Source organism: Anopheles arabiensis, chromosome X (genome assembly GCF_016920715.1).
Source record: "Anopheles arabiensis isolate DONGOLA chromosome X, AaraD3, whole genome shotgun sequence".
NCBI lineage: Eukaryota > Metazoa > Arthropoda > Insecta > Diptera > Culicidae > Anopheles > Anopheles arabiensis.
The window spans coordinates 317,646-342,486 of NC_053519.1; the positions used below are offsets into that span (position 1 = coordinate 317,646).

Sequence of the window (24,841 nt, forward strand, 5' to 3'; positions counted from 1 at the left end):
ACAATTTGCTCAAATAACTGTCAGATTTGGAAAACCGCGTATCTCCGAATCCGCGGATAAGAGGTACCGTGTATCTCGGGGACCGCCTGTATAGTGGAGCACCATTTATCTGGGCTCATCGTGACTTGACCTCGCCCGGATATACGAATAACATGGATAAGAGCCAAATAATATATTTAATCACAAATTCTTGATTCTTTTAAATTTATTTTGGTGTTTTGATATTAATTACCTAGTTTCTATTAACTGCATGTTTTTCCAGTCAGAATATTTGAAATTTGCCATGAGTTGTATTTTTTTTGTGATGCCAATGTGATTAGTTAACCTTTTTTTAATATCCTCGTAGAGCATAGTAAACTGTTTGTTTACGTTTGAAAGCGGCTTCCTAATTCGCGAATGCAATTTGTCTGTAAAATTCTAATAAAAGGTAATTAATCATTGATTACCCAAGCGCCACAGATTAAGTTTAAATGACTGGAAGATCAAATATCCATAGAAAAAAAAAGAAAGCTCCATGGCTTCACTGGTTTGCACAATAGATTACGTATTACAACTCATCATTGATATTGATGTCCTTTTCTTGCAATGTGTTTCGACAAGTTTCATCTAATCAAGACCTATACAACCTTCTAACTTTCCAAGCAAAAATTTATATGAATGGTCGTGTGGTCAGATACATGCATGTATGCATGGGTATCAACACCATCGACCATTATTCAAATCTAACTTTCTTCTGTACAAATGGTTCGCACTGAAGTTTAGTATTTAAACAATCGTTTCGTCGTATCAATGCGAAGCCATGTAACAGTACAGAGGGAAGGATGAAGCTCGCAAAGCAAGGAAAATATTCCACTGGTTGGGGTTAAACTATTAAAAATCATAAAATAATCGCAATATGAATGGAAAAAGCGTTTGACAGCACGTGCGATAAAATCGCATGCGACAACGCACAGATGGGGCCTTCATGCAGATTCGAAGATACGCGGTTTGCTAAATTTGACTATTAAAACGCTAAATCAGTACAATTTGCTTCTAGAACTGTCCAATGCAGTATTAATTGAATAATTCGACTTATACGGACGTCACACGAAGCGTAAACTTTGGCGTAAACTGGATTTCAGCCATACAACCCTGAAATGTTTTGACAGGAAGTTTACGCTCTCCCATACAAATCAAGCGTAAACTTTTTGAGTTTACGCCTCGTGTGACGTCTGTATTACGGCGATATTGGACTTAGGGCGGTGGCAACGCTCATCGGATGCGATTTTATCGGACGCGATTTATATGGGATTTGACAGATAACGTCGGACGTGCGATTTCGTCGTCCGACGTTATCTGTCAAATCCTATATAAAAATTTGACAGGCCATCCGATAAAATCGCATGCGAAAAAGCGTTGCCACCACCCTTACGCGGATTCCTCGGGAACGTACGGGAACAAACTGTAGGAAACTATTTTTAAATGCATAATATAAACCGAGAGACCACTTTTTTCTCAGCTTCATTGTTTGTGCCAAGTAGCAGATAAATTTCTCATTTTTTCTCAGCTGCAATTGCGTGTCTGTGCCAAGCTCGCACAGATTTGTTGTTTGGGCAATCACCAGGTCGATTGACTTCAGTTTCCATTTACCGCCAATAGAGGGCGTCTAGCACAGGGTGCCCAATAAAGATTAATTTATTTAGCCGAATTCGCAGAATTTTTATCACCTTTTCCCGCTAATAATTAAACACAATCAAATCCACATTCAAAACACATTTGCTACACCTATGTAAACGGTATATATAAGTTTTGTTTTGTTATTTATTTCAGCGCCAATTTCGATTATTAGTTTCGTTTACGTGTGATTGTGTGTGTCTGTTGTTTTTTTTAACTTCTTTCTATCTATTTTCACTGCACTATGTAAAATCGATACAATAGTTAAAGATATGCGTTCTCCACTCTCCTCCCGCAACTGGCAAATATATGAAATTGATAATTCCCTGCCACACCGATGAAAAGTTGCGCGCGCTGTTCATGCTCTCTTCCGTTTCCAGTTTGATTTTGTTTCTTCGCGAGGGGGAAAGGGAAGGGACCGGGCTATCTGCGGTGCATTCGGTGAGTAAGCTGGAGTGTTCGGCTGAGATTGCGAGATTTCATATAATAATGACACCCTCCTCGTTGTAGTATTCGCTGTAATCCGGCAGCACACTGTGGTTGCTGTTGTTTACGCCGCCGGTGCCGGTCGATGACAGCCGGTCCGGACGCGCCGTGTGTTGATCACCCTGCCGCTCCACACCCGTCCAGTGGCCGTTCTGCGCATCACGAGCCTGGTAAGTTGACGTCCGGGAGGAGTGGGGGAAAAGAAAGAGCGCGTGAAAGAACACACAAAACAGGTGCAAAACCCCCTTCTCCGGGGGTCAGCATACATACCTGGGTTAGATTTTCCGGCACGGGCAGCATTTTCCGGCTGCTGGTGGAAACAGAATTTTCTACCGTTGTGCTGCCACCGCCACCGGGATGCACTGCGTTGGTGTTCCCTTTCGCGTGCGGCTCACCACTGTCGACGCTGCCGCCCGAGTCGCCGTCCGGCGGCTGAGCGACCGTCGAGCTGCGGGACGGGGACGGCGAGGAAAGGTAGCGCACACGCTGCAGGTGCTGATGCTTGCCGCTGTAGTCCTGTATCTTGACCGTGCTTCTGCACGGTGGTACCAGCTCGTCACTCCCGGCGCTCCACCGCCGTGGTGCTGCGCCTCCCGCAACCGGCAGGCAAACCGGTGCCGGCGGTGGTAGTGGTGGAGGCGGTGGAGGCGGTGCAGTTGGCGGCAGGGCTGGCGGCTTTCCGTCCTCCAGGCTCGCGCACGAGAAGGAGGAGGAAGAGAAGCAGAGATTGCTGGTGGTGCTGTCCCGCTCGATGCACGTGACCCGTTCGCTCAGCTTGACCGTCTTCCGGCCGGCCGGGTGCTGCTCCTCCTCCGCCGGCGTGAACAGCTCGTCAAACTCGTCAAAATCGCAGGCCGGCCGGCGGAAGATGTCCACGCTGCCGGCCGAACCCTGCCGGTGGTGGGGCGGCCCCGTCCCGCCCGACTCCAGCTCCGCCAGCTGGCGATCCATTCGCTGGACGATATCGAGCTGCGGCACGAACGCTTCCTCCAGCTCCATCGCCGTGACGGCCGGCCGGCCCGGACCGTCGCCGCGCGGCTCGCCCTCGCTGCCCTGCGACAGGAAGTCGTTGAGCCACTTGCGCTTCAGCTCCGCACTGTCGATCGATTTGCGCAGCACCTCGGCCAGTGGCGTGAAGGCGCGGCCCGGGCCAGGTGGAGCAGCAGGCAGTGCGGGAAGATTAGCGGGCGGTGGAAGGGGAGGAGGAGGAGGAGGAGGAGGGGGAGGGGGAGGGGGAAGAGGTGTGGGATCGGGTGTCTCGCCTTTGGGCTCGTGTTTCGGTACCCCGGCACCCGGCTCCCATCGGCCCCGATTGGCGTCCGAGTCGGTCCGGCGGAGCTGCAAAACGCGCGGCGGCAGGGGCAGCTTTTCCGCCATCTTGCTGGGCTCGGTGGCTTGCGCAGGCGGCGGGGCGATGGCCGCCACCGTCGTCGTGGCGTCGCTGCTGCCGTCCGTACTGTAGCCCCGCCGGAACCGCACCTCGATCTCGTCCGAGTTGTTGTCGATGGAGAAATCGCACGCCCGGTCAAGCGCCCCGGCGGGCGGCAGTGAGGTGGAGCCCGACGCCGGTGGCTGCTGCTGTTGACGTATGGTGCGCAGTGGAGCCCGTTGCGTTGCGGCCGTCGTTGGGACGATTTCCGCCCCGGCAGCCGACGAGGTGCGTCGATGATGATGGTGCGATGGTGGCTGATGGTGCCGTAACGATTGTACCTGCCGGTCGGACGATTCACTGTCCGTGTCGTCCCGGGAGCGCTCCGGCTCGGCGAAGGCGCCCCGCCGTCGCCGGTGGTACCGCACCGCCAGCAGGTTGTCCACCGATTGGGCCTTCGTCTGCTGGACCAGCTCGACCACACCGTCGCTGCTCGACGTCGGTGCGTCTAAAAAAGCGCTCTTGGCCGGGGCGGCGGCTGCGGCACGGTGCGGTTTCTTTGCCCGCGGCATCCCCAGGCCGCCCGCCGAGCGGGCCCGGGCCGCGGTCGCCGACTCGCGCTCCACGATCCGGAACAGCTCGCTGCTGTTCTTCTGCCACCGGCTCAGGTCCGCTTCCGGAGGGCCGGCGGGCGGTTGCCGCTGGTGGGCCACCGCGGGCGGGGGCCGCTTTCTGCGCCTTGGCGGCGGCCTTATCTCGGGCAGCGGCGCGTCCATCGCCGGGGGATGCCGCTTGCAGGGGGAAAACTTCTCGTGCACCATGGCGGGCGCACCGTGCTGCACCGTCATGTCGCCGCTGCCGCCGACCGCTTGCGTGATCTTGCGCGGCAGATGGAGCAGGATGCCGCGCTTGGCCGCGCTGCGATCGCACTTGAGCGCGTACAGGCCGAGATTGTCCCGGTGGCTATAGTCGGCCGGCGTGCGGCTGCTGACCGCCGCCGAGATGATGGAAATGTCGGACGAGTGGCGCATGTGCTGCGGCGGCTGGGCGCGGGCTGGCGGTGGGGCGGGACCGTGCGGCGGGTGCACGCAGTCACCGCGGGACAGGGTCGGCTGCCGGCGGGTGCTGGTCGTAGTTGCGGGGGCGGCCGGGACACTGCCGCCGAGGTTGAACGCTGCGGGCAGGTTCGGGAACTGGTGCAGGTTCAGCAGGGAGCCACCGTTCCATTGGCGGATTTTCTTCAGCTTTGGGAGCTTCGGCAGCGGTGGCAGCACGCCTACAACGAACGTGTGGTTAATTATAGTGGAGGGAGGAGGAGGGGGAATTGTTTGTACACTAGAACATCTAAAGGAGCAAGCTGACGCAAGGCGTGGATGAAGCATTCTTGGGATGGTAGAGACAGTGGGAGATATAGCACGGGTAAGGCTGATGAGAGGAACTACACTTTTCCAAGTCCAACGGTGTCGTGGTAAGGTGCTCGTGCTCGTGTCTTGGGGTCAAAACTGAAGCTAGATCGAATTTGACAGGGGTCCTACTAAAGATGTTCATTAGTAGGCCACCCAGATGTGTAGGAGAAGCCTTTACCACAGCAATTACCCGAGATTTAAGGGTTTCCAGTCATATAATGACAAATTTCAATTCGTTTGTGAAAGGTTTAAACTCAATATTAAAATATGGAGAGCCTTTTTCCTATGAGGTTTTGCAAAATGGATTGCAAACTGTAAACCGAATAGTGGAATTGTGCAAGGATCCGGTGGAAGCTTACATTCAACTGTTGGGTGTAGTGTTGGGAAAATATAATTTAGATTCATGAATCTTAATGGATCTTTTAAATGAATCAATGAAGCTTATTCTCAGTTGGAAAGAATCTCCGAAAAAGATTCATATATTTCATGCACTAAAATATTCATATATCTCGAAAGATTCAAAGAACATAAAGTTCTTTTTATTCTTCTTGGCGTAACAACCTACTTGGTCATGCCAGCCTTTACAGGCATTCGAGATGTTGCAGTCGGATAGTCTATTTGGCTACGGAGAGACGGTTCATGGGCATGTACCATGGGATCACGCTAATTAAATATTTTGAAAATTCTACATGTCTAATGATTCATGAAGCTCTGGAGATGTATAAATGTTCATGGATTCATGATTCTTTGAAGATTCCTGAATCTTTAAAGATTCCAATGGTGGTTCAAATAACTCATCGCTGAAGATTCCTATGAATGAAACTTAACGAATGATCGGTGATCGTCTAAAACAGTTCCGAAGTGATACTCAATTGAACAAATTCTGAATTCTCACCTCTTATCCGACTTCATGACTTTCAAATGACTATGGGCATTTTTTTTATTTAGAAAGAACGGCCTCGGCCGTATTGCTTGACTATGGATATTAGTGATGTGTAAAGTTGACTAAGATCCGGATTTCACCCCGATCCGAGTCAATAAAATTCGGTGCCGTCTGGGGTTGACACGAGTCGGCCAGAGTCGGTCAGTAATTTAATATAGACTGATAAAACACATTAGACCAAGTGGGCAACAAATGACCATGTAAATTAGCTCTAAAGAAATGTATCAACAAGTCTGATATGTTGTAACCCTCGTTAAGAATCTTTAGAGTGGCATATCTCGCGAATGGGTGGTCCGATCGGGGTGAAATTTGATAGGTGAGTTGGGGCCATCGAATTCTCCAAAATGCATGACGAACCATCAATACTGAATGCAACTGCGATTATGTTATGATGTTTTGCCTCCATGCTTCGCTAACCCGAAAATCTTTCTGCCGCCTAGAAACAGTGTTCATAGTAAAAGTCTTTTTGCAACGGCCATCTTTGGATTGCACACTGACCGAACTTAATCGATTCTGGTCGATTTTGACTAAGGCTTACTTTGGTCGATTCAGATTCCTGGCGGTTCCGTGGTACCGTTTTCGCCCGGAGCTGGAATTGGACTAACAATAACTGGAGTCAGATCGAAGTCCTGGGGGTCGGTTCAGAAAGTACATCTCTAATGGAAATGGTGCGCGAGCGCGTACTCATGGTAAGTTCAATACTCTATGCCTAGTAGCCGTGCGGAAAAATGCACTGCCGTATCAAACGATTTGTGACCTCTTCTCAATATGAATATTATTCTCAGATGGTTTCCAACATTTTTTGATCATCATAAACATCATATACCCATTAAGATTCTTTACGATTCTTCAATGCGGGTAGTTCGATCGCTCTTTCACGAATTTTGGGAACAAATCTAGTCTGCGAAGTTGAAGCTACCAGCCGCCGCCAGATGCGATAGTGAAAATCGAAATTACACTAGCGAGTACGGATAGTGTTCCCCGGCCTTTATATTTGAAACCGATTCATTACAAAGCCGCTCCAACTCCAACAGTTGATTGTTAAGTTATACAGACAATACTTTTTCTGATTGATCGATTCTGGACGATTTCAAACATTCGTCATGTGATTCGACGATTACATTATATGATGATATATGACTCATAGATAACTTATCTTCACCAAATTAATCTCTAATTCGCAAAACATGTTTTAGATGTCGACACAAGCTACAGGAAATAGGGGTACATATATACTGGAACGCACAAAAACTGATCAACAAAACAACAAAACGTAGGTGTCTTGGTTGATAGTTGCCGTAGTGATGAAAATGCCACTTTTTCGGCCAACCATGTATACATCCTACCAGACGAAGTATTGATCCTCCCAGCATGTGTCGATTAGATCACTGAGCGAAATTTAATGGAAGATGTTGAGCGAAATTCTCAAAACCGTAAACGTACATTTATGCCTTGTGTTATAGTTATAGACATATCTCAAATATTATATGATATATGGTTGTATTATGAACGTTAACTGAAATACACGATTTTTTGTTGACCATTGATAGCTCCTCACCAAGACTTAAATTGATTAAACGAATTTGAAAGTCACTAACTGCGCACTAGCCGTGTGTTGTCCTCAAATTAAACTGACTCATTGAGCCTCACGTTTACACACATACCCACACTACTTGCCCGTATCTCGCTTACTTTTAAAGAAGTCCATCCTCTCGGTTACGCTCTCCTTGTTGCCGGCAAATCGAGCACCTTCTTCCAAGAACAAGCGCACAAGATGCACGGTAGGATCATTTCCTGTGCCTGGGCTGTTTTGCGGTATGTTGAATGCTGCGTTCGCTATAGTTCACCTAACGTTTGCGGAATGTTTGACTGCTATAACCACCCCAACACCACCACCGTCTAGGAGCACCTAATTAGCATTGTTCGCGATACTGTGAAGCACGCAAACGGAGGTTCCTTTTCCTCCGACGAGAAGAGCACACCAAAAGCAGCTCCCGGGGTGCCGCGACACTAATTAAATTACCGACCACCGGGACGGGCTAGACGGGGTTTCTGCTTAACTAGGGCGCGTGCGTGCGCAACATGCAGCTTGTGTGCAGGGGCAGGATCATATGTCAGGAGGGGAGTTTTTGCCGCATCAATGTGTAGTTCAAGAACTTCTATAAATTAAGTAATGCTAGCTTAACTATAAGAAGAATACTCAAATTAAAAGAAAAACATTGGGTGAACGAAATTATTAGCTGTTTGAACAATCGAAAAACCAGACGCTTTGCGCGACATTACGTAATGAACGGATGCTCCCCATGCATTGCTCGACTTGCGTTGTAATAACAATGGAGGACGCATTGAGCCTTCCGTTGAGGAAAATGGAACAGGGATCAAGACACACACACACACACATACAGCGACGACAAAAGCATTAAAACCGAAGCAGAGAAAGGGAGGAGAAGACAGAAAAGTACACCGAAAACACAAACATCCACTACAACACATATCGTTAACATTGATAAACCGTATGCATATTATTTATCTTTCTATTTTTTGTTGTTTCTATCTACGTTTCTCGTTTTGTTCCATTTTGTGTTTTTTTTTTTCGTTTGTTTGTTTGCTTGTTTTTTGTTCTGTTGCTTGTTATGCAAGTTTACTGGAAGATCCACAGATTTCACTTAACTGGTGGCTACAATTCAAGTCAATTAAATTCAAATAGGAAGCAACTGGTCTTAACCCCCGCTATACAACGCAACGCGCGCAACCACGTGCACGCCTAATGGAAAGGAAAATAATTGTGACAGAGTGTGAGAGAGGGAGGAGGGAGCGTGAGGGGGTAATTTTCCCGAGTGTCCCGAGGAAAAAACAAACTAACGCAATACGGAGTCGATTGCCGCGTTGCCGATCACACCTTAGTTACTGATTATAGAGCTAGTCGTCGTCGGCGGCAGTTGCGCTGCGCAGCGAGCGTCTCAAACACGTGAAGAACGTGCGCAACGTACTATAGTGTTGGGTGTTAGGAAGGAAAAGGGAGGTAAGGTGAAAGACTAATGCTGCTTGCACAACCTGCCGACTACTAATAAACGCAACGAAACCCGCTTCCCGCTAAAGCTTTAAAGAAACAACAAAACAAACACAAAACACAGCTACTACCTCGCTACCTACTCCTGCTGACTGCTGTGTTGCCCCCTCTCTCTCTCTTTCTTTCCTTCTCTCTGTCTATATATATATATATATCTGATAACTCTTTTCTAGTGACCCATAGGCCTGTTTTTACAAGATCCTTGGAGCTGCTACTGCTTTCTGAAAAGTACATGGAGAGAGGTTTCGCTATAAACTACCACGTGGTAGCTGATCTGGGTTAACGCTCCCTTTTCCGGCCTGGTGTAGTGAAAACCCTGAGCTACAAAATATCTCTATGAGGAGAACAGTGGGAAAGGGGGAGGGATGGGGAGGATTTTGGTATATTGGTTCCGGCTAGCTCCGGGTCCTTGCGGATTATTGCGTTGCCCCTTTGTTCGTGTGCCTTAAACCTTCAACAATTCCACGCCGCTATCTATTTAAATGGAAGCATACACACGCACACATACACACACACACACACTTACGTACACACACATACACGCATACACATGACAAGATAAGGAAGCAGGGGTGAGGTATCGAGAGAGAGAGAGAGAGAGATAATGAGACGAGGGAAGTAGAAATGTTGAACAAAAACAAACAATCGAAACTACGCAAACAACAAACTGATTACAACATTAATACGCTTATAGAAGGACGCGAGGACATGCTATCTCTTTCGGCTCGTAATTCTCTCTCTCTCTCTCTCTCTGTCTCTCTCTCTCTATTGACCCCTCTCCCCGAATCCGTCATGTATCGCGCTCTCTAGCCTAGTTTTTCTTGGGTTTTGTGGCAAGGGCGTAAAGAGATTAGATGAACACCTGCTCGTCCTCGGAAGCGTTCGAGAGGGACAGCTGCGTCCGGATTGGGCCGACGGTCGTTTTGAACGTGTCCTTCGCGGGCGTCACCGGGTAGCGGGTCGGTCCGGTGTACTTGCGGGACATGGTGCCATGGTGCTGCTGCTGCTGGCCGGGAAGTTTTACGGACGAGCCGAGCCGTGGGCCGCCGACCGCCGCGGTCAGTAGCGTACCGAACGTGGGCGGTTGCTTGCTGTAGGCCTGCAGAATCTGAAAGAGAGAAGCCCGTGATCGTCAGTGTGGGTGTTGCTGGGGCGGGTGCAACCAATTTTGTGTGCTACCTTCGGCAAGTCGGGCATGCTTTTCGACGGGCTAAGCCCAACGTAGGCGGGTGCGGGATGTTGCTGCTGCTGTTGCTGGTGAGCCGGCTGGTGACTCCGCTCGGCCAGTGCCATTCGATTGCGCGTCCGGAGAATGTCGGCTACGTTTTTCGTGTACCGCTGGCTGGCGACATTGCCACCGTTCGTGTTGCTGTCCGCACTACCGTCCGGCTTTCGTTGTTGCTGCTGCTGTGGGTTGTAGGCCGATTTGACTTCCTCGTACAGCTTCGTGTAGCTCGGCGCTGGCGGTAGGTTGTAGTGCGTGTCGAGCAGCGGTGTTGCGGTCGCCGATCGGCTACCATTCTTGATGTACAAACTGTTCGACTTGGTAACGGTGGGTGGCCGTGGTTGGTGCTGCTGCTGCTGCTGATGGTCGAGATCCCTTAGGGAGGGTTGCTGTTGATGCTGCTGTGGCCGTTGGAAGATTTGTGACAGCACGAGCTCCACCGTACGTCCCGTTTGCTGTAGAATACTGAGCGACTCGGCGTACGGCAGATTGAGCAGCGACTTCCCATTAACTGCTATGATCTGTGGGAAAGGACGGTACAAAACGAGTCATTATTAAGGATTTTTATTTGCTTAATTATATAAGATGGAACGTTTTCTTTCGATAGATTTATTATTCTAAAGTCAATATTTGAAAATGAATTTAGAATAGGGATTGTGCAACCCTTTTGGAGCTGTGAGTCACATTTGTAACAAAATTCTGGTGCTAGCGGCTCACATGACCATTATTCCCTACAGGATATGACAAAGAACTTTCAGCATATGCATTACAATATGCATAATTGCATACTAGTGTGTGCTTTCTGTATGAAAACATCATCGCTCCAAGTGATCTCTCGCTGTGGAGTATGCAATTTCGAATTAGTTAAGATATTTTATACTTCTTCTTCTTCTAATTTGGTGCAATAGACCTGTCTTAACCACTAACAGATCTGCTATCAGTGGCCTATTGATTCACCCACATGGTCCATACGGTCCTATGACATTAAGTCGTGCGAAATAACGATAGTGTTACGGAGTTGTACACTCCATCGACGATAATATTTGCCACTATGTATGCCCTTGACTATGTTCGGCTGCATCTTGTGTGACCATTTATGAATTTGAAATACTAAACATGTGTGCGTATCAGGTAGCAGCATTTGTACTGCTTACCTGTCGTATGCCGCTGTGATACCGAGCGAGACGCATAGACCACGCATCAAAAGGACATGTGTAGCCGTGTGGAAACTTTCCTGTGTCTCTTTTACCTTATCCTTGCCTTTAGTTCCTGATGGGTGAAGCATGCATACCTTTTGGGTACGTTCGGGGTATAAGCCCTGTACCTCTCATGTTAATGGTAAAGATAGAATCGTATGTAATCGGATCTGCATTCGGGCGTGGGCAGCCCCGTGGGCGTCATGTGGATGCTCGCATTAAGTACCACACAGTCAAACCTTGCTTAGGGCGATAGTCCATATGAGGCTTGAACCCAGGACGGGCATTTTAAGTCGTCTGAGTTGACGATAGCACCGCGGAACTCCCCGATAGGAAAACCACTGGACTGGATAATTCCATGACTGAGACAGGTTCAAGTACAATGTTTAGTCCGGAATGGGAACAAGGAATGAGGTCAGAATCTGTTCCAGGACCGATATGGAATCTTAATCAGTTCAAGGACCAGTATGGATCTGGGATTAGTTCCAGTACCGGCAGAGATATGTGACAGGATATGTATAGGATTCGAATTACCCAGAATCGACATTGATTCGGGATCAGATCCAAGATCGCTAAAGGTTTTGAATCCGTTTCTCTTAATGTGTCCCTTGGAAATTTAAAGACACCTGGAGTTTGTGTTGCATTACCGATTAACCGGGCCAAATAAACTAGTTGTTATAAAACAAAGAAATAGACGACAAAAGTAAGTAGGAACTTAAATTTTGTGTAACTAGGTACTTTTTCAGAATAATTAGTCATTTCATCCAGCTACAGCAAAACGTTCCCATTTCTAATTTAGACCTTGTGCCTAATCAAATTCTGGATATGTAGACACTCTACCAATCAAGATTCGTTTCTGGATTAAAAATATTAATTTGAGAGAATTTTCTCAAAAACTTTTGGTGTTTTGTGCGGTTTTGATTTCTCTTTCTCTTACCTGGTCGCCCACCCGCACACCATTGCGTTCGCCTGGACCGTTCGGTGCGAGGTCCTTCACGTACACGTTGTTATCGTTACCCTGCACGATGCTGATGCCGAGCGTGTACCGCGTGGTGGTGTTGGCGGCGACAGCGGCTGCAGGATCCCGATTTCTCTTCCGCACGCCGCCACCCATCGTGGCGTACGGGAAGCGCTCGTCGAACTCGTCGTACCCGTGGTGGGGCACCGTCAGCGACCACTTGCTGCCCGGGAGGGCGATCGATTCCTGCGACCGGGACAGAAAGTGGCACTGGGCGGACGGGGCGTCGTCCACGATCGCGTCCTTGACGATGAGCACCGTCGCCAGGATGCGATCGGTGGACGCACCGCCGCACTGGCTGATGTTGTTGAACTTCTCCAGCAGCGTGTCGGAGATCGTTTCGTCCGCCATCGGCAGCTCGAACTGGCAGCTCTCGCTGCGGATGCTTGATTCTGTGTGCAGGAAGGCAAAAAGAGAAACCCGTGTTAGCTGTGGCGGTTTCACTTGGTCACGCAAAACAGCATGGTGCAACTCACGTATCACACAGGCCTTCGGCGACAGCAACGTTTCCGCACTGCCACCGACCGACTGCTCGTCGATCTTCTCCATGAAGTACACCGAGCCCATGCTGCTCTTCACCGACAGCACCTCGTCGACGCTGCTCTCGATCAGGGGCTGGGTCGCCGGGGCCGGCGGCTGCTGACGGCCGTCGCCGCCCAGCTCCCCGTCGTCCTCCTGCAGCAGGTAGGCGCAGCTGCTGCTGCGGCTAATGTTGGCCACGTTCTGGAAGGAGGCGGCACCGCTCAGCCCGCCCGGCGGCTGGTGGTGATGGTGGCCGGTGCCCGCCGCCGCCAGATTGTCGAACGATTTGTTGAGAAACTGGGCGGAAAACACCTTCGTGCCCATCTTCACCTTGTTCCGGTTCATGCTGTGCGTCGTCTTGGGCGAGTCTTCCGGTGACATCAGCTGTTGCTGCTGCTGGTCGTAGCCGAACGTTCGGCTGCCTCCCGACTGCGTGGTGGAGCGCAGCGTCCCCACCGTGTGGCCCGTATCGGTACCGTCCGACGGGGAGGAGGTTGGCCGCCGCATGTCCCCCTCCTCCGGCTCCTGGTCGGGCTCATCGTCGCCCGGCACCATCCGTCGGAAGGGATTTTCGTTCTCCTTGTTCTGGTTCTGCTGGTTAGTGATCTCGACCGTCAGGTTGAGCGCGGACGTGCCGCCACTGCCCGGCTCGACCGTCGATTTGGAGCGCTTCAGAAGGAACCGCTGCCGCAGCCTGGCCAGCCGGTTGTCGTTCAGCATCGACTTCTTCAGGTTGCGCACCCGCAGCCCGGTCGTCTTGAACGGTTTGTCGATCTTTTCGATATGCTTCGCATCAAACGCGGCCGGATCGGGCGACGGTTGGCCGTCAATGACCAGCTCGCTCACCGTTCGCTTCCGGCGGCCGTCCTCGTCCGCCAGCAGCCCACCAGCACCACCGCCACCGACGCTGCCCGCCGGCTGCTCGATCGGGATGTTCAGCTCGCTGGCGAGGGTTTTGATCGAGATGAACGAGTTGCGCAGCTTCATGTAGAACTTGTGGTGCTCGGACGCGAGGTTGAACGCAAAGTAGCTCCTGCAAAGCAAAAAAGGATGGAGAATATTATGACGCTCGGGCAATGCTGCAATTTGCGGGCACTTACTTCCTGCCGTCCATCCGCAGCTTGTACTTGACCAGATTTTTGTCGCTCTTCGGGCCGAGCGTCTCGCTGCGCCGCACCACCACGCAGAACGCGTGCTTCGAGAAGCAGATGTTTTCGATCTCGAGCCAGTCGAAGAACGCGTACAGGTGGCGCAGGAAGCTGCTCTTGCCGTTCCGGCACTCCTGCTGCTCCTGGGCGGCGGTCCGCGGCTGGTAGCGCACGTTCCGCTCGAAGATGGCGACGCCGGCGAGCGAGATCGCGACGTACACGTCCAGCAGGATGCCCTCGCTCGTCGCCCAGGACGCGCTGTACAGATGCAGCCCGTACTCCTTCAGCTCCTGCACGTACCGGATGAAGTTGTGCTCTGCCTCGCGCTGGTGCAGGCCGCGCTTGTGAAAGTGCGCGTTGCGCAGGTAGCGGGCCAGCTCGCGCTTCTTCCGGTACACCTCCTCCGGCAGGTAGTGCGAGATGGTAAAGTACTCGGTGTACTTCATCTGTGGGAAGGGAAGGTGTGGTTAGAGTGGATACAGACAAGCAAGTAAGTCCTCCAAGTGCTCGCTTACGTGCTCTTTGAAGCTGCCAATCTCGGCCTGTAACGCTAACCCGCCGAGTGCGATCAGATCGTCCTCCGCGCACAGTATCTGCCGCTCGAGGATGCTTTTGCGCAGCTGCAGATAGAGCAGATGGCGCGACTCGACACAGCTGCAAGAGAGGTGGAAAGGAAGGGAATATGTTAGAGAGTGTGGCCTGCAAGAGGGAGGAAGGTTCGTCCGCGCTCACCTGACGCCTCGTAGCGTGGGCAGGAAGAATTTGATGCGCACGTAAAGGGTAAACACAACGTTCTCCACCACCGGGGTGGACTTTTTCGACGTGTTGATCCATATCTGGGGCGCTACCTGGAAGTAGTATCAGGGAACGCAGAAAGATGCATTAGCAAGAACCTCATAAAGAAGATATTGAATCGCAATATGGACGCCGTGATGAAAAGTTGGGTAAATCGCGCGGAGTCGCCCAAAGTCGAAGTCATTCGGAGTCGTCCGGAGAAAGCCGGACGGTTCCGGTTGACTCCGACCAACTCCTCCAACTCTGGATAACTACGGACGGCTCCGAACGACTCCAAACGACTCGGGATAACTCCGAACGACTCCGACCGGGATGAATTCGACTCCGGACACTATTCTTATTAAAACTATAAAAACTATTCTACTTTTCGTGGCGACTCACTCAACGTTAATTGAATACCAACAAAATGAGTCGGTCTTCAGGATGGGTTGTGAGTGTATTGAATCGCAGTGAATCAGTAGTTGGAATATAGAGTAAGGGTGATTTTACTTGCAAAAGAGTCGAGCAGTAGTCGCAACAGAGCGTAATAATTAAAGAGTTGAAACGTAAAAATGTGAGGGAGTGGGCTATTCGATCTCGGATTCGGTCTCGGATGAATCTTTGGGATGTATGATTTTTAAAATATTAAATTGGCGCGATCCCGCCTAACAACATGTCCGTCGTGGGTTCAAGCCTCGCATGGACCGTCTCCCCGGAGCAAAACAAACTATCCGGCTGCGCAAAAGTGCTAGATTGCTACGTCAAAAAGAAGAATAATGGGAAACTCAAGCTCTGTGACTCTTTGGAGTTGTATGACTACCCATAGATTCGTGAATCTTTCGAGATATATGAATCTATTGAAATTCATGCATCTTTCTAAATTCACGAGTCTTTGGAGATCTTTGGAGATCTTTGAACTGACCACTGACCGTTTTAACAAATCGGGAAACAACCAAAAAACCCTGTTCGAATCTCTACACATCTACTCATTCGTTCTGATTCTGAGCACGTGGAAAATTTAAGCTAGGAGAGCATTCCCGCCGATTGTGTGCAGGCTTTACCTTGTAGATTTTGAGATCGAGCGGCAGAAAGACGAAATCGCCACCGATGAGCGCGCACAGGCCGAGGAAAAAGTTTTCCCCCAGCCCCTCCAGCCGCAGTATCGCCTCGAAGATGTGGCGGGCGAGCGTGGTCGTGGGATTGCACGTGACGTTCACTTTGGTACCGTTGAGCAGAAGAATTGTAACAACTCTGCGATGTTGCGTCTGCCGATGAGGATAGTTAGCATTAGTGTTTCATTTTTTCCTTCTGGATTGTGGATTAGGCGCGATGGCCTTCCGAAACCGTTGCCTACCTTTGCGTCGGTGAGATCAATTGACTTTGGTGCTGAGTGGGAATTGATAATGAACTCCGGACCCTTGTGCGAGGCTGCTTGTGCGGGGACGCTGGGATCGGTCTGTTGGCCACCAGCAGCCGCCGCCACCGCCACCGTCGCTTCGGCCGGCTTTCGATTGGCGATGGTTTGGGTGGCGATCGAAACCGTCGTCAACGGTATGCCAAGATCTGCAATGAAAGAGCGCGGGATAAATGAGTCGTGTCAGTTCTCCTGCCGGGAACTCCTCGCCTACTTACTGGGCATGGAGGTGGCATTGAAGCTGCTCTGGTCGAGTGGGGCGGGACCGTCGCCACCATCACCACCGGCCAGACTCGCCAGATGGTTGATGGACTTGGAGGGCATTAGCCGGCCGGGGCGGCCAGTGAAGTAGGCGGCAGCAGCAGCCGCCGATTGCAGATGCATTCCCCGCTGCTGCTGTTCCGCCGCCGCTTCCGCCATCTTGACCTCCACCATCGTCACGTCGATGGTGTTGCGCCGGTAGTCGGCTCGTCGGCGTGCGGCCAGCAGCTCCGCATTATGCCGTCGCCGCACGGTAACGCCCTGCTGGGGCAGATGGGGCTGTGGCTGCTCCACCAGGCCGGTGCTGTCCCGTGCCGCCCCACTCTTGGAATACGAGATGGTGTGGTAGTTCGGGTACGGTTCGGGACCACCGAGCGTCTGCTGCTGCTGGTGCCGGTCGTAGGGTCTCGGCAGCGAGCAGAACCTCTGCTCGGCCGGATGATGGTTGCTTGCCGTCGGCGGTCGCTTTACCTTGAGCAGCGTCGCGGCAGTGGACGCACCGTACTCGTGGAAGTCGTCGCCGCAGGACGAAACGATCGGACCGTAGCCTTGCGGTTGATGCTGATGGGTCTGCTGCTGGGTGCCGACCGCTGGTTCCTTCTTCCGATGTACCTCCAGCAGCTCACCGTGGTCAGACGATCGACCCGAGTCGGTATCGCTTCTGTACGGGAAGGAAAGAGAAAGAAATGGGCGCAAGCGCATTAGAACTGGCTGGAGTCCGGCAGTCCGGACCATCTCGGCGGTGCTGGTGTACGTACTTTTGCTCCTCGAACGACTCGAGCGAACGTTTGATTTTCAGCTCCGGTGGCTGCCCTATCGGCGAGGGGCGCTGCTGGCTGGGCGGTTCGGCCGACGAGACCACCTCGCGGTACAGATCGATCAGCATGTGCGAGAACGGTTTGTACAGGTGATGGTTCTTGCAGTAGTCCGATATAATCTGGAATGAGCCCAAGCACAACGAACGAGTTAATTTAATTCCGATTACGAGACATTACTCGGATAGATGCAACCTTGGTATATCATATATTATAATGATCATGAGTTTTTTTTAACAAGAAAAAAAAAAGATAAATAACCTTATTATGAATATGGCTTCCGCAAATAATAATGTTTTCCCATTTTTATTTAATAATTAATTGATATAACCATGGTCAAAAAAAAGTATAGTAGTAATATTTTTTTAATTTCTTTAAATAGCCATATAGCATAAAATATCCACTCAATGTCAACCTACGCTGTTTACATGATCGGTATTTTCATGTAATCAATGAAACTTCTTCTCGAAATCAAATCCATATAGAACATAAAACTGTTGTATTCCCGGTTTGATGGTCAAAACAAAACATAAAACGAGGAAACAACAAGAAAACAACCCAACATGTATTTAAAATTCATTACTTTGTTCAATTTTTAGTTCTTTTTTCTGCTATTCAATAACACTTCCCTGGGGGAAGGCTATGGCTATCATATATGATAGCCACAAGAAATGTAAACATAAATTGTTTGGCTCCCAGTGAAACATAAACAAAAATGGTCTGACACTCAACGTTAATTGTTTGGCAAACGTTTGATAACGGATTTAATTACTATAAAGTGGGATCAAAACAGTTAAAACTATATTTTGTTTTGTTTTAGAAGTAAAAATACGACACTTATGTTGGAAATATTTAGCAATCGAGACTTGAACAGAATTGGAATGGCATCGGGAACGTTCAGAAAGTATGCAAGTAAATAGAAACCAAGATAGAAACACTGTCATGCAGATGGATTGTTAAATGACTTGCGCTCCCGGGTACACAACTCTGAGGTTATATTGCGTAGATACTTTTGGCTTAAAGTTCTGGGTAATAATCGCATGATTCTCAAAATGTCGTTATACTCCCAGATGAGTGGTTCGAACGAGTCTTGAATTGCAGATTTATATGATGAATTCCCTTCAAAAGATGTATCAATCGCTAGACTAACGTACATTTTCCTCTGTTCCTGTACAGCTGCTTCAACATGTCACAAACACGTCCCACCACCTACGAGCTGACCAGCTCGTCGACAGATTCACGCACTGATCCAGCACTGCAACGGCTGCTAGAATCGACCTGGTCCGAACGGCATGATGCTGGCGTTGGCTTTCGCTACCGTCTGCACATAGAGCGTGAGCGTATTGCGGAAGGAAAGTTCAACTTTCTCATTCTGGTAAGCTTATTCTGTGCGTCACTGTTCCCACAAAATTTACTGATTGCTAGTTCTTTTCTCTCCCGATCGGGTTCGTCCAACAGCTGAATCGCAAACGGCTGACAGAGCGCCGGCAGCCGCAAGCATTCCAGCTCGATGCACCGTTCGATCCGTCCCGGTTTAACTTTACCCGCGTCGATCCGGCCGAGGTGCAGCTCGAGCTGTTCGCGCCGTCGCCGACCACGATCCTGATTAACAACAGCCCGGTGACGGTGTACCACTCGCTAGTCGTGCCCGATCGGGCGGGTCAGCATTCGCAGCTGCTCACATCGGGCGGTGTGCGCGTAGCGTTCGAGCTGCTGCTGCGCCTGCCCGACCGACGGTACCGGATCGGTTACAACAGTCCCGGTGCGCAAGCGTCCGTCAACCATCTGCATCTGCATCTGCTCCGGATCGATACGGAGCTTTACGTGCAGCGTGCGGTAAGAATGGGAACGCGCTTAACATCCGTTTATATTGTTTAACCTTTACATGTTTTTTTTGCTTTTGTTTTAGGAACTGCTTCCCGTGCGTGGCACTCCGTTGCTGCACCGGCTGGCGGATCATCTTCCGGCCCAGGGGTATTGCTTCGTGCTGCGCGACCCAACCACGGAGCTGGAGCACGTCTGCAGCGGGCTGATGAAGCTGATCCAGGCGCTAGCGGAACGGCAGATGGCACATAATCTCTTCTGGAGCTGGACCGACCTGCACCGGGGTGGCGAGCTGCGGGCTCTTGTGTTTCCCCGCGTGACCCAGTGCGTCAACAAGGCGGCCTGCTCGTTCAATGCCGCGTTTCTCGAGCTGTGCGGGTTCGTTTCCGTCGGTGAGGGGACCGATTACGACCGGCTGACGGAGGACGCTATCGTGCAGGCGCTGCGGGAAGCGCAGGGTGATGTGTACGGTATGCTGGACGGCATATTTCCCGTCGCTAGTGCCGATTGAGCGTTTGGGTGGTTGAGAAATTCAACCGGTGTTTTTAAATACAGGGTTAGGAATGTTGAATGATTTAAAGAAAAACATATTTTAAGAGAAAGATAGTTAAGCAACCCCGCTTTATTTGAGGTTAGTTAAAGGTTCAACCGTCGGTCACAAAGAACCGTGCCACTAGCGTTGTAAGTTACGCTTACGACCCCTAATAGACACGTCTTGGCTCGGATGGTGTTGGACCGGTACCCAAAAATAGCACACTAATACTAGCGCAACGCAAAAAAGGGTATGAAGGCAGTTTTTCATGCGTAAAAATGCGGCAATAGAGAGAGAGGGCAAAAAAAAAACTCCAAGTAAACATTCCAAAAACTGTTTAGCCAAGGCGTGCGTACATTACACCGACAAAAGCAAACCCCTTACTTGAGCCGAGGAAACGACCTGCGTCCTGCCTTAAGCCGTTCTTTTGTTTTTGTTGTTCTTGTATCTTCCATTTCCCCCGCGGAAAAGCGGAAAAGATGGACAGTGGAGGGCGGCCCCTCCGATGGTGGCGCAATGTCTTACTTATTCTTCGTGTTCGGCTTACGGTTAACCCTCACAAAAAAAAAAACAAAAAAAAAAACTCCTCCTTTAGGAATGGAAAGCTTCTCCGGGGGCGTTATTTTTCTTTACACCTCATCTCCCTCTAAACCTTCCCTCTCCCCCACACCGCCACCGTCCTGTTTGCTTGCGGCAAAACGAGGATTAGATTAAAGGGGATGATCGTTTCGCGATTAGGCGAGATAGGGACGAGAAAAGCAGCCGGACGCACGGCATCCGTCCCTTCAACTATTGGGAGCAGCGTGGGTGGCCGTTGCGTGGTGCCTGGCCTGGGTTGTGATTTGCATTTTCCGATCATTAATCACGAGGAATGATGGGTCCGATCCATTCCCCATGGGTTCGTCTTTCGCTGGAGCGCTCCACTTCAAACCGAAACCGCAGCACAAAGCAGACGCAAAAGCTTTGCGGAAGGAAAGTGAGAATGCGGACCCAGTGTGCTTCTCCGGACCCGGGGGTAAATAGGTAATAGCTGTCAAATTTTCTGTGCACAGTGTGACAGCCTCCCCAAAAAGCAGGGCGTCCGATGATGGTTGTGTTTTGGGCCGGCGGACGGTGAATGCTGACTGAAACGTGAAACAAAAGAGCAGTGCGCTGGTCTTGATTGGTCTTGTGTGCCTTTCCCCGGGGGCGACGACTGTATTGCGCGGGCGACGGGCAGCAAGTCAGTGCTTCTTGGCAGACTCAAACAAAAAAACGCTCCTACTTTGACAAGTGGCAATAGTATTGCTTTTTAGCGCAACAGGCAGTTGCGGTGGAGCAAGACAATGTTGCAAAGAGATGAGTTTTGTTTTTGGTTTGTTTGCAAGGCAGTTGCGTGTCGCATTCATTCGCTTTCTTATTGCGAAAGGACGAAAGATAAATGGAAATTCAGCTTCAACTTCAACCCTTTTTTTTTGTCTGGCACTTGGGCTAGGGAGCTGTTGTGTTGTATCGTCCGCACGTTCGGCTGCGGCTGTTGCATCAACAGCCCATCAATTTCGTTTGCGAAAAATCATCCTCACCACTAACCACCATTTGTATCGTTCACAATGGCCGGATATTTGTCACACATCAGGGCCTGCCAGAAGCCAGAAGCTCAAATGGATTGTTCGGCTTGGCAATATGAGGCGAGGAACGGAAGGGAGAAACAGAGGGAGATAGAGAGCAAATTAAATGTTTTAATGTGATTTTCTGTTGTTTCTTTTTGGTTGGCAACACACATTATGTCGCCTTTTGGGACCGTTTTCCGATGACCCCGGCGCGTGACACAGTACGAACCAATAAGTTGATCCGGTTCGAACCGACCGAATTGTGCTCCATAACTTTAGCGTGCTCGATGCAAGTGAAAGACGCTGCTCGAAAGAAACGTTCGTTAGGTTATAGCTTTTTCATGTTTTGGAGTGCGTCAGGGGACCAACACGTATGTGTGTGTGTGGTTAAGTTTTTTTTTAAAGTGACCCCGTTTACTCTTCCGCGTGCTCCAAGTGAGCGGAAATGAGAAGATCATTTGAAACATGCAGGCCAACCTCACCACAAAAAGAAAAGCCCGAATTCCGTAAGTGGTTGGTAATGCCTCTCCCTCCTCTCTCCTCTTCCTCCTTTCTCTGCGAAAAACCATAAAACCATAACCTATAACGCGACGGCGATGGCGAAGGAATAACTAAAACAGAGAACTGTTCTCAGCCGTTTAGTGTTTTTCGTATTTTTTTTTTCTACTTCGGTTTTCAAACGGATCGAACAAGTTTTTCACACCACTCTAACACTAACTAAGCGGCAAAGGAATTCGAGAGTGGAAGGATGAAGTGCCACCCAACACCCTCACTCCCCGGCACTACAGTTTTACCGGTATTGCAAAGGGATTAACGACGATACTGGGAAAAAAGAGGGACGCGTTGCTGGTGGGTGCCGGCGATTGGGTGAAACACTTTCCCACCGCTTCACTCCATTTGCCTCCGCCACCGAGCGGGTAAAGCAAAGGGGGACCATTTTTCGTGCACAGAGCACACTTCCCATTCAATTGGAAGTTATTTATTATATTTGAAACTAACCTCGAACCCACCGTGCACACGTTCCCTTTGCCTTTCTGTGCTCCTCTCACTGTGTGAGAACACACACACACACACACACATGCACATAAACACACACTGGTAGACACTTCTGGACAGACTGGTGGATGCTAGAGTGTCCAGTAAAAAAAAAAGAAGAGTAAACGGGACTGGGTGCGATGGAAAAGCGATCTACACACCCCTAACACCCTGCCCCGGCGTAGGCGAAGGCTATTTGACATTTCGAAGCAAACGCTTCCCGCCCACACGGCACCCAATGAGGCGAAAACTTAGCTGCCAGGGGGAAACAATAAATCAGTTACAGTGCCACCATGCTGCCAGTCCGCCCCGCGTGAAGCTGGAACTCCCGCCTGGAACGCGCGATGGACAGCTGCGGACGGAGGCGGATGACGAGCCCCGCGCAGCGTGGTGAGCGAGGTGAGCTTAGAGGATAAACCACAAACCACACTCCCCGCTACGTTGGCTCTGTGTGTGTGTGTGTGTGTGTGTGTGTGTGTGTGTGTGTGTGTGTGTGTGTGTGTGTGTGTGTGTGAGTGCTACCGGGAAAACAACAGGCTGCTGGCACGGGCAAAGCGAATGGCGCGCAGGCAAAGTGAAAAGTGAAACCTTATGAAGTGGAAAATGATTTTCCGATACGTGTGCTTCAAGTTGTGTGTGTGTGTGTGTGTGTGTAGGAGGGCATATTGGTGATCCCTTTTTTGAGCTCAGCGTTTATGCTGGCCAACGGCCAAACCCAGATGGGGATAGCTTTTCGGTAGGGGGTGGTCCGGGAAAACTAGCGAGGAAGGCTGAGTGGCAATCGAGTGGACGACAAAAATGTATGAATCAATTTTCCAATTCTCCCTTCAACACACACACGGATGCTTCTGATACGGTCAGGACAAAAGTGTGCTGGATGTGGGTGTGTGTGTTTGCGAAGGGATTCGATGCGATGGACCCAATTCACAAACTTTTGCCATCTTTTGTTTGTGCGCTTGAGCCGCTTTTGTTTTCACTCTGCTAACCAATCCGGGGGGAGGGGAGGTTGCCCCTCCAATGTCTGCCACTCGCACTAACCCCGGGTTGGCATCGATAAAGAACCAGCGCACAAGCAAGCATCTTATCACACGAGGCCCAACAATGGCAAGGACCTGGAAGCGCCTGCATGTATGCAATCGCTCTTGAATTGACGCGGAAAGGACCGTCCCTGTTATACGCTCAACTATGCCGAATGCATTGATCGTCAAAGTATACATTGACATATTGTAGCAAAGTTTTGCTAAATTCAGAGGTGGGATTAGTGAGACGTGAAGTTTTGGTACCAGTTTTATTTTAAATCAGAACTGCCCTCAAACTTCCCACTTTGGAACGTTTAGAATTTTGAATATTTAGAATTTTTATCTACTATAAATAAACATGTTTCGATGGGAGGTGGTGGTCTCGGTATCCCTAAGGGGATTATTTTCCGCCAGGTCATGTGTCACCCCGGCCTTTTGTTTTGTTCCACCCCCAACGCGACCGGAAAAAGGCGTGAACCCAATCGAGAGCATTGATAAACAAAAAAAGCGAGGGAAGCAACATCGACCAGGCTTAAATCAATTTTGCCGTTCATCTTTTTTGCATGTAAAGTATACGTTTTTGTGATTTCAAATGCAAAGCTTGCTACACTACAGCAGCACTAAAATGTTGCGAGTGCATCGGACATTAGAGCAGAGGCTCAGTACAGCAACGTTTCACTTCGTATCACACAACGTAAAAGTAATTTAAAAAAGGACATTGATAAACAGCACTGAGCCTAACAAAAGCTTTCAAAAAAGATCGAAATAGGCAAAAAGTGTAGTCAATTTACACAACGTTGTCTCATTGTTACAAAAAAAAAAAGTGCTACAATTGTGATATTGGCTGATAGCTGCTAAAACCGATCGATCAATTGTGTTTTTGCGTGCGTGTATGCTATCGCTATTCCGATACTCTAGTTGCATGTAATTGCCACTGGAATGCAATTTCACCGTAGAAACAAATGGACTGTGCAATAGTGAGTTCGAACAATCGAAATCAAAATGGAGACACTTTTGATGAAAACCGTTCCGCTTGCATTGCCCTCCCTTCTCTCCTTCACTCTCTCTCTTGCTGGATGAAATGGTGCTCCTAGACTTCACCGCTGTGTTGGAGCATAGGTCTGTGTGTGTTTAGATCAGAGATGTCAAATTATTTTTATTTTGCATTTCTGCTTCTCCAGTACATGTCAGTCAATTCCGAACACCTGAAGTTTGGTGAGATCTTCATCTTCACGAATTTCTCTCACCAATTGTTAGACCCTCCAGCGTCATAAAAGCGTTATCGGTGTTTTGCTCCATCGATCGAGTATTCAATTCCGGACACATTGTTTGCTGGTTTGGTAGAGCGGTTACAAAAATAATGAAAATTATTTTTATCTTTTAACAATCCCTTACGTATGAATACACTGTTTTCCTTCAACAAAAATATTTGTTGATTTGTTTTATTAGCTTCCAACTTTAAAGTGACATTTGCTGTGTCACTGTGACATTTTCTGTGTTTAAGCAAATAATCAGAAAAAGTAATTGATGTAAGCAAAAAAC

General features: G+C 49.6%; 3 protein-coding genes across 4 annotated transcripts in view; 1 reads left to right on the forward strand and 2 right to left on the reverse strand.

Moving 5' to 3' along the window:
- Window positions 1–1,773: 1,773 nt before the first annotated feature.
- On the reverse strand, window positions 1,774–8,269 carry LOC120905588 (actin cytoskeleton-regulatory complex protein pan1-like). The gene is made up of 3 exons (XM_040316526.1): window positions 7,550–8,269; window positions 2,410–4,784; window positions 1,774–2,306 (listed from the first exon to the last, which is right to left on the reverse strand). The coding sequence occupies exons 1-3, from the start codon at window positions 7,563–7,565 to the stop codon at window positions 2,133–2,135; spliced, it is 2,565 nt and encodes an 854-aa protein (XP_040172460.1). The 5' UTR covers window positions 7,566–8,269; the 3' UTR covers window positions 1,774–2,132.
- On the forward strand, window positions 2,197–20,001 carry LOC120905589 (GDP-D-glucose phosphorylase 1). 2 transcript variants are annotated; one of them, XM_040316527.1, is made up of 4 exons: window positions 2,197–2,309; window positions 18,477–18,675; window positions 18,759–19,136; window positions 19,210–20,001. In XM_040316527.1, the coding sequence occupies exons 2-4, from the start codon at window positions 18,487–18,489 to the stop codon at window positions 19,633–19,635; spliced, it is 993 nt and encodes a 330-aa protein (XP_040172461.1). In that variant the 5' UTR covers window positions 2,197–2,309; window positions 18,477–18,486; the 3' UTR covers window positions 19,636–20,001. The 2 variants fall into 2 exon arrangements, with proteins under 2 accessions (XP_040172461.1, XP_040172462.1); XM_040316528.1 differs by lacking the exon at window positions 2,197–2,309 and adding an exon at window positions 6,421–6,546.
- The window catches only part of LOC120905587, a 95,826-nt gene continuing 79,339 nt past the window's right edge, over window positions 8,355–24,841 (reverse strand). Inside the window, exons 5-15 of the mRNA XM_040316525.1 lie at window positions 17,244–17,422; window positions 16,443–17,146; window positions 16,165–16,373; window positions 15,872–16,075; window positions 14,769–14,884; window positions 14,552–14,690; window positions 13,989–14,482; window positions 12,843–13,921; window positions 12,286–12,758; window positions 10,107–10,673; window positions 8,355–10,035 (exon numbers count right to left, since the gene is read on the reverse strand). Of these exons, the coding sequence (XP_040172459.1) occupies window positions 9,778–10,035; window positions 10,107–10,673; window positions 12,286–12,758; window positions 12,843–13,921; window positions 13,989–14,482; window positions 14,552–14,690; window positions 14,769–14,884; window positions 15,872–16,075; window positions 16,165–16,373; window positions 16,443–17,146; window positions 17,244–17,422 (4,422 nt within the window). The 3' untranslated portion in view covers window positions 8,355–9,777. The remainder of the gene's footprint in view (window positions 10,036–10,106; window positions 10,674–12,285; window positions 12,759–12,842; window positions 13,922–13,988; window positions 14,483–14,551; window positions 14,691–14,768; window positions 14,885–15,871; window positions 16,076–16,164; window positions 16,374–16,442; window positions 17,147–17,243; window positions 17,423–24,841) is intronic.

What these genes read in the sequence shown, in the direction of transcription:
- LOC120905589 (XM_040316527.1), top strand. Translation starts at nt 18,487, where the DNA reads ATGTCACAAACACGTCCCACCACCTACGAGCTGACCAGCTCGTCGACA. An exon ending in AGTTCAACTTTCTCATTCTG is followed by an intron (nt 18,676 to 18,758) that starts GTAAGCTTATTC and finishes TTCGTCCAACAG; the next exon opens with CTGAATCGCAAACGGCTGAC. An exon ending in AGCTTTACGTGCAGCGTGCG is followed by an intron (nt 19,137 to 19,209) that starts GTAAGAATGGGA and finishes CTTTTGTTTTAG; the next exon opens with GAACTGCTTCCCGTGCGTGG.
- LOC120905588 (XM_040316526.1), bottom strand. An exon ending in TGCCGGAAAATCTAACCCAG is followed by an intron (nt 2,307 to 2,409) that starts GTATGTATGCTG and finishes TCAACTTACCAG; the next exon opens with GCTCGTGATGCGCAGAACGG.